Source organism: Leucoraja erinacea, chromosome 13 (genome assembly GCF_028641065.1).
Source record: "Leucoraja erinacea ecotype New England chromosome 13, Leri_hhj_1, whole genome shotgun sequence".
NCBI classification, from domain to species: Eukaryota; Metazoa; Chordata; class Chondrichthyes; order Rajiformes; family Rajidae; genus Leucoraja; species Leucoraja erinaceus.
The window spans coordinates 13,238,113-13,250,187 of record NC_073389.1 but is presented as its reverse complement, the minus strand read 5'-3'; the positions used below and the strand labels follow the sequence as shown (position 1 = coordinate 13,250,187).

Sequence of the window (12,075 nt, the reverse complement as noted above, 5' to 3'; positions counted from 1 at the left end):
GCAAGCAATCACTGTCATCATTAGTCTTTCTTTCCACTCTCAAATGCCATGATTAAAACTGTGAGTTTAGAAGAGTTTGCCCTCGACTCAAACTGGCAACATGGTCGACTTGTGGTCCTAGGAGGTCCTATGAGGTCACTGGAACTCTCCTTCATGCTCGAGGGAAGTTCCCGCATAATTGCGGCCTCAGCTAGGTCGCGGAAAGTTTTTCAGTATGTTGAAACATTTTCCGCGAATAAATATTGGTCGGCATGGTTCTTTTGAACTTGTAGTGCAGTGGAGTGGGGTCACTATGTAGTTACAAGCAGTCGAGGGCAGCCGTAGGCAATCTCCTTCACTGACCGGTCACTTTAATTGGCTCATTGGAGTTTTCAGGACCAAGGAAAACCGACCGGTAATATAAAATGTCAGCTAAATTTTATTAAACGTTGTCTAACTTCTTAAAAGTGTCTTCCACTCCTTCTCCCCCTCTCCTTCTCCCCCCCTCTTCTCTCCCCTTGTCTCTCCCCCCCCCCCCCCCCCCCCCCCCCGCGCACCTCTCTAAAGAACTGACCGTACACTGTGCAGCTGTCTTTTACCTGCCCTCGAGCTGAAAGGTTGCCGCAGTGGGACAGCCCCTTAATTGGCGAGTTTAGAAGAGTTTTGGAGAGTTTGAAAAATTGTCATGTTGAAGACTTCCTTCAACTATGTAGAAGACCTCCTTCGATTATGTTGAAAACTAGCTTTGAGAAAATTGGACACCGAATAGTGGAGAGTGAAGATGACCTCCTTTGATCTCCTTCGACCTCTCTTCGACTATGTTGAAGACTATCTACGACTACCTTTGATTACCTTCGACTACCCTCTATTACCTACGAATAACATGCCGACCTACTACAACCTACTTCGACTAAACCTACGAGTAAAAAAAATATAGATTTTTTCCATGGCAACCTTTTTTTACTCGCGGGCATTTTTCAGCATATTGAAAAATATGCCGCGACCTAGCTGAGGCCTCGAGTACGCGGGGACTACTCTCGAGCATGAAGGAGAGTTACAAAGACCTCCTAGGACCTCGTGTCGACCATGCTGCGAGTATGAGTTGAGGGCAAGCACTAACAGATGATCCATGAGTTGTTTGTTTTGGACTAACAACTTGTTGCTGGGAGGAAGATTCAGCTCCCATCAATACATTCCATCTTTGTTGCACTTGATCAGGCAGGTATTCATCTGCCTGTGGATTTAATTTAGCTGATCTTTCCCTTTGAGCTCTATATATATACAGAGACTGTATATACAGGGTAGGTCCACATATAATTCCATTAAAATCTTAAATAATTTCTTATTTCCAATTCTATCCCTAGCTTTCAGTGGTTCATACCTTTTCTTATCCCCTCTATCTGCATTGAAACCACAAAGCTATTCCTTCTTCTCTACCATTTTTCTCATAATCTTCAATGATATTATAATCAATAGTTCCCACTCTCAATCTCCTTGCTATCATGGTTCAATGATGGCTACCATGTTTTGGTCTTTTAGTTACATTTACCCTTCTTCAGACTGATTGTAGGGGGGGGGGGGGGGAACTGGAAACAAGAAAACTCCTGGACAAATTAGGGCCGGCAACAGATGACATCAGGGAGGGTGGTTCCGATAGGCCGATTATTGACTAAGGGCAGTGTGATCCCAAAAGGGATAAATCGTCACAAACTGCGGAACTAGTTAACCAGATTTTAAGGGAAGGAGAGGGCAGGGGAGTGTTTGTATGTTACCTAAAATCAGAGAATTCGCTTGATTGTTCACTACATTCCGACCATTGAGTTGTATGTTGGTTGGTTGTCTCTATATAAATAAATTGTTCTTCTGCTCTTCTATTTTACTCTTTTTATTTCCAGTTCCTTCATTTTGCATCTCATAGTATTTCTAATAACGTTAACACAATATTCTTCTCCTTCCCCTTTGCTTTGTATTCATGCCACCACTTCCCACCATATCTCTCCCCTGTTCTGCCATTTAAGAGTCTTTATGATCATCGTAGTAATCCTTTCCACTGAGACAATGAACTCAGTTCATGCAGACACAATCGGCTTCTGGCTCAAATAATCAGATATTTAAATTCCTTGGGCCTGACCTTCAATATTTAGTGCCTGCTGCTGTCCATACTTCTCCATTGTAGTTAGTTCCAACATGAATCATGGCTTTTTTAAATCATTTTTTGAGATGTGGGCATTCATCAATTACTCCTAATCTCTAATTGCCCTGGAGAAGTTGATGATAAATAATCTTCTAGACCATTGCTGTGGCGTTGAGAAGTTTCTTTTAGAGCTAGCCGTTAGAAGAGTGGTGATTTGTTTTTGGAGGTCTTGTAACTTGTATTTTCATAATGCATTGTGCCCATGCTCGTCTTCCCCATATCCTTCTTAGTGGTAGAGGTCACTAGTTAGGGTAGTCTATCATTGTAAGTGAATCAAGTGAATGAAGTATATTTTGTTGATGGTACATTTTGCAACTACGGTGCACTTAATGTGAAGGAAATGAAGGTTGAGAGCAGTTAATAGGGTGCCAATCAATTGACTTGCACAGTGTTGAGCTTCTTGAGTTGTTGTAGTTACACCATACCAGTAATTGACGAGTGTTCCATCATGCTCCAGATTTATATTTATTTAGAAAGGCACTGGAATCTTTAGAGGTGAAATATTCATGCGGTCCCTCACTTATACTTATTCACAAAGTGATTATGTGAGTCGCGTCCATAGTGAATTGCAGTATATATTGATTGTGATGAACCTGGCATTAATAATCCTACTGAGCATCCTGGATAGATAGTTACACACTGCAGTTTAAGATGGTAATTGGCCAGCATTTATGTGGGGCGAATATTTCATGCCACTCAGCCACTCGTGCCTGAATATAGAATTGGTCTTGCTCCTTGCAGGCACTGACTCTATTATTTTCCAAGGAGGTTCTCTTTTTCTCCAAACTTCTTTTTCCAATAAGATTTCAAGTTGCTACAGAATATCCTTTAACATTGTTGTAGGAGACAACACTGGATTTTGAATCTGCTCACAATGAATAGCAATTGAATATGTTCATAATGAATATCATTATCCCCAAATTGTTGAATATCAGGAAAACCTTAATTGGTGTATTTTATGGATGATGGTGAGTCAGAGTAAAGGAGGGAGATCGATCGTTTGACTGAATGCTGCCAGAACAACAATCTTGCTCTCAACGTCAGTAGAATCACGTAAGGCGGAGAATCCACAAACTTGCCTTCATCAATGAGACGGTGGTGGGGAGAGTCAAAAACATCAAATTCCTGGGCGTGCATATCTCTGAAGATCTGTCCTGGATCCAGCACATTGATGCAATCATAAAGAAAGCTCATCGATGCCGCTACTTCCTTTGAAGGTTGAGGAGATTTGGTATGTCGACAAATACTCTCTTCAACATATTGACTGGTTGTATCACAGGCTGCTTTAGCAACTCGTACAACCAGGAATGAAGAACATTGCAAAAAGTGGTAAACACTGGCATGTTCATCATAGTTACTAACTACAGCACTATCAAAGGCACTGCCTCAAAAAGGCAGCCAATATCATCAGGGACCCACACCACCTCTTATTTCACTCCAGCATCGGGAAGAAGGTATAGGTACTTGGAAACTACTATGTCCAGGTTCAGGAACAGCTTTTTCCCAACAACCTTCTAACCCAACTAATCTTCTTGAATTTTTTGAAGAGGTTACTCGGGAAATTGATGAGGGTAAAGCAGTGGATGTTGTCTATATGGACTTCAGTAAGGCCTTTGACAAGGTTCCTCACGGAAGGTTGGTCAAGAAGGTTCAATGGTTGGGGATTAATAGAGGAGTAGCAAGATGGATTCAACAGTGGCTGAATGGGAGATGCCAGAGAGTAATGGTGGATGGTTGTTTGTCAGGTTGGAGGCCAGTGACGAGTGGGGTGCCACAGGGATCTGTGTTGGGTCCACTGTTGTTTGTCATGTACATCACTGATCTGGATGATGGTGTGGTAAATTGGATTAGTAAGTATGCAGATGATACTAAGATAGGTGGGGTTGTGGATAATAAAGTAGATTTTCAAAGTCTACAGAGAGATTTATGCCAGTTGGAAGAGTGGGCTGAAAGATGGCAGATGGAGTTTAATGCTGATAAGTGTGAGGTGCTACATCTTGGCAGGACAAATCAAAATAGGATGTACATGGTAAATGGTAGGGAATTGAAGAATGCAGGTGAACAGAGGGATCTGGGAATAACTGTGCACAGTTCCCTGAAAGTGGAATCTCATGTAGATAGGGTGGTAAATAAAGCTTTTGGTGTGCTGGCCTTTATAAATCAGAGCATTGAGTATAGAAGTTGGGATGTAATGTTAAAATTGTACAAGGCATTGGTGAGGCCAATTTTGGAGTATGGTGTACAATTTTGGTCGCCTAATTATAGGAAGGATGTCAACAAAATAGAGAGAGTACAGAGGAGATTTACTAGAATGTTGCCTGGATTTCAGCAACTAAGTTACAGAGAAAGGTTGAACAAGTTAGGGCTTTATTCTTTGGAGTGCAGAAGGTTAAGGGGGGGACTTGATGGAGGTCTTTAAAATGATGAGAGGGATAGACAGAGTTGACGTGGATAAGCTTTTCCCACTGAGAGTAGGGAAGATTCAAACAAGGGGACATTACTTGAGAATTAAGGGACAAAAGTTTAGGGGTAACATGAGGGGGAACTTCTTTACTCAGAGAGTGGTGGCTGTGTGGAATGAGCTTCCACTGAAGGTGGTGGAGGCAGGTTTGTTTTTAACATTTAAAAATAAATTGGATAGTTATATGGACGGGAAAGGTATGGAGGGTTATGGTCTGAACGCAGGTGTATGGGACTAGGGGAGAATACGGCACGGACTAGAATGGTCGAGATGGCCTGTTTCCGTGCTGTAATTGTTATATGGTTATATGGTTAACCATCAGGCTACCGAAGGCTGCAAGTAAGAATTTCATATTTCCATTTTGGGACATATGACAATAAAACACTCTTGACTCTTGACTAAATTCTATCTGCCATTTCTCCAGCCATTTTTATAGCTGATCTATGTCCCACTGTACACTTTAACAGCCTTTCTCACAGTCCATGTCTCCAGCAATCTTGGTGTAATCTCTAAATGTATATACCAACCCATCTACATTTACAATTAAGTCATTTAAACAACAAAGGTCCCAGCACAGATCCCTGTCATAATCCACTGTTGCAGATCTGCATCCTGAATACCGAACTTTCAACACAACCATCTGTCTTTTATCAGTAAGCCCGTACTGAATCAATAAGATCAAAGATCTTCATCAAGGCTCCTGCAATCTTCTCTCTTGCCTCACTCCAGTAACCCTGGGATAGATGCCATGAGGCCCTGGAGATTTAACTTTAATGCTCTTCAAGACCCCAACAACACCTTCTTCTTAATCTCAGACTGCCCTTGTATATTAGTATTATCCATTTGATCTCATTGTCATCCATATCCTCATTGCTGAATTCAAATGCAGAGTACTTATTTAGTACTTTTCCTACATTCCCTGACTCCAAGCTCAAATTCCCTCCTTTATCCTTGAGCAGTCCTACATTTCCCCTGATTACCATTAAGGGCCTTAATGTATGTATAAAAAGCCTTGTGATTTTCTTTAATGCAAGATGCAAAGGCCATTTTGTCAACCCCCTCTTATCACCCTTCTAACCACCTACGCGAGTTCTTTCCCCCAGGCTTTATATCCTTCAAAGGCTAAAGGAGTAGATTAATTCAGGGCAGAGTAGGGAAATGATTTGTAAAATGAATTGGCAAACATTCTCAAAATGGGAGCAATGGACGTTGTAAAAGAGATGCAAATGTTTGTGCAAATAATGATAATGATCTCATTGTAATTTTGTGGTGACCATTTAATGTGGCTGCAGCTGAAGAAGTAAGAAGTTCAAGTAGCAGAGTATGGATGGGAATATTCTCATATTTACAGTAACCATCGCTCTGGCTTAAAATGTCACCGACTTTATAACGCAGTTAAAAATGTATTTTTTAAATTTCCATTTGTGAAGTTGCCAACTCGTACTAGTAGTCCTTCAGGAAATCATTCAGATAACCTTATAATTAAATGCGTGTATCCTTATTGCTGATTGTATTCATATAAAGAAATTATTGTATTCATATAAAGTATCTCTCTCCCCTGTGGCCTTTTACCATTCAATTGAAAGCTTATTTTTACTGTACTAAGTCTATTCTGAAGCTGGACAAATGCAGAGTCCAATACTAAAACACAATCAGGAAATTATGGACTGAGTCAGCCATGTTTAAGGGCTTCTGGATTTAAACAAGTCACAAACTTTCTGATTTACAGGTTGGCATAGATCTGCCTACATTTCCCAGTAGTTCTTGCCTAATAATTGTGCTTACATCTACTGCACCTTGTGAGACAGAGGTCTTCACTTCTTCCACTCTTGGCATGAGCAAGTGTTTTCTTGCTCTCCTGAAAGACCAAAGTCAATATACTGCATCCCTTTACCTCATAGTGCTCAGAACTGTTTCAAGTACTCTAGAAATTGTCTAAAATTTGTGGGGAAAATTAGTAAGGGAATGGGATTGCTCTGTGGGCTTAGAGACTTGACGGGTCTTCTATTTTAACGAGGATCAACGGTTAATATGGAAATGTGGAAAACAGGATTGTAGAATTTTCGATTACTTTTGATGCTGTCTAAAATTGTAACATGTTTATCAAAATACTCAAGTGAATATTAATTAATAGTTATGGTTAACTCGTTGTCCTCCATATTTCAGGAATATCCAGCAAATAGAAAGGCACAAATTTCTCCATATTCACCACTTGCAGAATTTGGGAATATTTTTCTAACAAGCTCAGTTTTATATTGCAAAGTTTTATGTTGCTTCATATTTATGATTTATTTTAATTGTGCTGCAAGCTTGTTCAAAGAAGTTGCATTCTAATCTAGCTAACATAATTGATGAGAAGAGGAGGAGGAAATATTCCATGAAGCAAAGTATTCAATTTTACAGTCATCTGCGTCCACTTAGGTCAAACTTGAAACCAACATAACTTACCTTTCAAAATGAATTCAACGCATACTGCATCACCAAATTATGAATTTGATGAATGTACCCGAAAACTATTTTTTAATGCTAAATCAAAAGTTATCCAACCTCACTTAATTAGCATTAATTATTTTCAATTCAAGCTTGTATAAAACTTTTTGTTAAACCTGAAGACCTTAGAAACATGCCTAGTCAGGGGCTCACAATCAAAAAAATAATTTGTGTCTGTGGCAACACAACCTATTTAACAATTCCTCATGTTACTCGTTATCATTCTGTCAAAATATGTAAAACAAGCTTTGAGCAGTCGTTTTCCAGACTCAATGGGTATAATATGCCTCCACCTATAATAGAGTCTAGTCACATATTTGCCAAAAAATGGAATTCACAGCACCTCGCAAATGGATATCTATTATGCATTATTTTGTCAAAAAATAGATCAAGTGATATATAGTAATTACTGAAAGAGGACATTGTACAAACCAGAGTTAGTATCCCCAGTTGTTTCAGCTGCCATTGATGTCACGTTCATTACTGGCTGTTCACCATCTGGCTTTTCCACTGCGCCACTGCTGACTGGCAGCTGGCCCTGCTGTAGAGTATCATCTCCAGCCACAAATGAAATTACACCTGAAACCAAGAGGTAACAGATTCTCTGTCAAACGCTGCAATATTTAAATTGGGTAAATTATTTCCATTATAGAATCATAGCGATGTATAAAACAGAAACGGTCCTTTTGGCCCAACTTGTCCATACCGACTGTAATGCCCATCCACACGTGTCCCACAGACACAAAAAGATGGAGTAACTCAGCGGGACAGGCAGCGTCTCTGGAGAGAAGGAATGAGTGATGTTTCGGGTCGAGACCCTTCTTCAGATATTTTCAGGCAGGATCTGAACCTCTATACTCCTTTCCTAGCCCAGCTGTCTAAATGCCTTTTAAACGGTGTAATTGTATCTGTCTCTGTCACATGTTCCAGTAGTTTGTTCCAGACATTCACCACTGCCTGTATGAAATACTCAGATCTCCTTTAAATTTCTCCTCTCTCACCTCAAATATGTGTCCTCTCCTTCTGGTCATCCCTGCCAAGTGATTCTGCTTATCTATCCGATCCTTTCCCCTCATAATTTTATGATCGGTAAGATGAAGCTTTAAATTCATGGACATACATATCTGAAGATCTATCCAGAGCTCAGCACATTGATGCAATCATAAAGAAAGCCCATCAAGGCCTCTTTCTTTGGAAGATTGAGGAGATTCAGAATGTCAATTAATGCTCCTTTGGATTTCTACAGATGTACAGTAGAGAGTATATTGACTGGTTTCATCACAGCCTGGTATGGCAACTCAAACGCCCAGGAATGAGGAAGATTGCAAAATGTGGTGAACACTGCCCAGTCCATCACGGGTACTAACCTCCCCACCATCGCGAGACCCATACCATCCTGGCCACGCATTAAATTCACTCCTGCCATCGGGAAGAAGGTATAGAAGTCGGAAAATTGTAACATCCAGGTTCAGGAGCAGGTTCTTCCTGACAACCATCAGGCTATTAAATACTGAAACCTCTAAATAGGCTCAGATCAATATAGCTTCAAGGTTATTTTTGACTGCAAAATTATTGTCTATTTATTTGTGGTTTTTTTTAACATATGTACTGAACTTTTCGTTGTTTTATTTGTTTTACAGAGTACTATCGTTACATATCTGTTGTGCTGCTGCATAAGAATTTCATTGTTCTATTTTGCGACATATGACAATAAAACACTCCTGACTTTTGACACACTGGATGGTCATGTCTACTTATTATCCCTCTCTGTCACTACATCCCAATTCTATATGTCATTTCTTGGCCCAAATTATGTTTACATCTATTTCACTGTTAATTTCCCTGCATTATCTCACAGAGTTTTTGTTTATCATTCATCCAGGTAACAGATTCTGGTTTCACCTTAGATATTCTCTTTGTTTAGCATAATCGGGTGACCAGTATTTTGACACTGACATTTTCTTTGTTCTAATTAATATTATTTTGTTCCCCCCTTACCCTGAGTTTTTTTAAAGAAACTTTAAAAATAAATCAACACTAAAGTCGCAACAGAATCCCTGCCTACAATGTTTAGTTTAGTTTAGAGATATGGCGCGGAAACTGGCCCTTCGGCCCACTGAGTCTGCACCGGCTCACGATCCCCACACACTAACACTATCCCACACACACTTGGGACAATTTGCACTTATACCAAGACAATTTACCGACAAACCTGTATGTCTTTGGAGTGTGGGAGGAAACAGTAGATCTCGGAAAAAACCCACAAGGTCATGGGGAGAACATTAAACTCTGTACAGAAAGCATCCATAGTCAGGGTCCAACCCGGGACTCTGGCGTTGCATGCGCTGTAATAGCAGTTTACAGGATTTACAGAATTTAAACTCGTGTAATAGCTCCACCTGTAATAGCAGTTTACAGAATTTGTTACATTTTATAATAGTGAGCACAGCATGCACCGCGCACACTTCCCCACAGTCTTGTGTGATCATATAGAGACAATTGGGAGTCAAGATAACAACAAGATGGCTACAAGTAAATGCATGCATGATGAAACCCTAGAGGCATGATGTCCAAATCTTTCATATAAATGGAGAATAAAAGCAGTCGTAATAAAATGATTTATATTACAACATATTCTAGATCAGAGCAACTTCTGTTTTCTACCTTTCAAGCATCCCCACATTAAACTCTCCAATTTCTTGTGAAACCTTGGCTTTAAATTTCACAAGTTTCTCAAGCGATATCATAATTGAATGTATGACATACCTGTAAAGTTCCCTTGCTTCCATGGTAAAATGTTAATCTCATAGGGAACAGTTTGTCCAGCTTTTAAGGTAACATGGGGTACTCCACTCACTATTGGCAAGTCTGAAACAACCTGGAAACATATTTGTGTTCATTCTTATAAAACAAGTCAAGTTCATTCATGAAAGTAATATAAATTTACCAATTATTGACAATATTGGAATAAAATAGTTTAATATTACTGCAATTTGACTGCAATTAATTGTCAAGTATTTGTCACAATAGATCAATATATAGATTACTGAAAAGATGCAACCAATTGGATGTTTGTGTATGGTATTGACCATTTGTGTGTACATTACATTGCATAAAATCAATTTAGTAAAAAGGTTTACATATTCAGACCATTTAAAAATGTAACCTCTTTTCTCAATGGAAATAATATATAATGTAATAAAGTCAGAAAATTCTCACCTTACAGGTTAACTTGGTTTGAGTGTAATTGGGAACTGATAGGACCTTCTTTGCTGTCTGTCTTACTTGACAGTCTATCACAATATGATCCATTGCCACTGGACTTTTGCCTATCCCTTTGAGATTGAAAATACGCTCAGTACCATCTGTTTGGTTTGTCAGGACAAGTTTACCCTTTGAGAAAGGAAACATTTAGGAGAAATTTAGTTTAAAAAAAAATAGAATTCTATTTCATGGTTAAGCAGTTACTCCTCTGATTTTCATTAGCAACCATAAATTTCAGATGCAGTTGGGAGCTATTTCCTTAAAAATATATAAACTAGCAAAATTTATAAAGCTGATGTAGGTAACTAACATATATTACTATGTAAATACATAACCTAAATAACTTGAAGAGTGCACTGATTTTTGTAATAAACGAAAAGTATGTTAAGAATAATAAAGTGCAAGAAGAATTGGAAGTTAGAAGTTAGTTTTCTGACCGGATTACTTAATAGTTTATAAAGTACATGCATAATTAAATTTACAATGAAGAATAAATATTATTATCAACATTACATCAAATGAAACAAAGTGAGAAACCAAATATTTGTTTCCTAGTTTCTTTGTATACACTATTCTTAAATTCTACACATCAGTAAATACCAGAGCAAGATTATAAAGGCCATGACTGCTCTATCATCCAGAAATAAACTCGATCTGCCTCACGCCTGTTTAGAGATACAGCGCGGAAACAGGCCCTTCGGCCCACTGTGTCCGTGCCAACCAGCAATCTCCACACATTAACACTATCCTACACACACGAGGGACAATTTTTACATTTACCAAGCCAATAAACCTACAAACCTGTATCCTGTGTAGGATAGTGTTTGTGAATGGGGTGATTGCTGGTCGGCGCAGAGTCAGTAGGCCGAAAGGCCTGTTTCCACGCTGTATCTCTAAAATCTAAAAATCTCTGTGTAAAAAGAATTGTCCCTAAAATCCTTTATAAAACATCTTTCTATCTCATTAAAACTATCCCTCTTACTTTTGATACTCTTATGATGGAAAAAAAACTGATTGTCCATTCCATTTACACTTCTAATAAATTTATATAGGTTACCCCTTAGCTCCAAGGAAATACAAGCTAGGCCTACATTCTTCTCTCATCATTCAAGTCCTCCAATCTAGGAAGCACAATGGTGAATACCCTCTGCACTCTTTTCAGCGCAACGACATCCTTACTAGAGTGTGGAAACCAGAAATGCACATACTTATTTCAACCACAGATTCAACTACTCTGTGCAGTCTGATGAGAGATGCAGCTGGACACACCTCACTAAAGTGCTAAGCTGTTCAGCCATATGGATTATCAGAGTGAAACCTAAAATTTACAACATTGAAAGTTCATCTCTTCCTGCAGCAGTGCATTTATCATTTTTGCAATTAAAATAATCTTTGTCAAGAATCCCAGAACCCTTAAGTAGCAATGTTATAAGATTTTGAGATTTAAAAAATCAAGTCTGCAATTTATTCCATCAGATAAAGCATAAAAGAAAGTTTAATTTGACACCCAATTCACTTTCATATCTTCAGTATTAAAAATGTTATGGCCATTTTCATACTCGGAAATTAGCATCTTGTTCCCTATTGCTTCTCCACTGACTTAACACAAAAGCTGTGATCACGGACTGTCAAACGCCCACAACTTTCTTAAAAATTAAGAGAACTGAATGAAATTTTCAGTTATTAT

General features: G+C 38.9%; 1 protein-coding gene across 1 annotated transcript in view; it reads right to left on the bottom strand.

Moving 5' to 3' along the window:
* LOC129703105 (cilia- and flagella-associated protein 47-like) overlaps window positions 1–12,075 on the bottom strand; it is a 422,488-nt gene that overhangs the window by 150,841 nt on the left and 259,572 nt on the right. The window contains exons 48-50 of the mRNA XM_055645303.1: window positions 10,344–10,517; window positions 9,891–10,002; window positions 7,557–7,703 (exon numbers count right to left, since the gene is read on the bottom strand). Coding sequence (XP_055501278.1) covers window positions 7,557–7,703; window positions 9,891–10,002; window positions 10,344–10,517 — 433 coding nt within the window. The remainder of the gene's footprint in view (window positions 1–7,556; window positions 7,704–9,890; window positions 10,003–10,343; window positions 10,518–12,075) is intronic.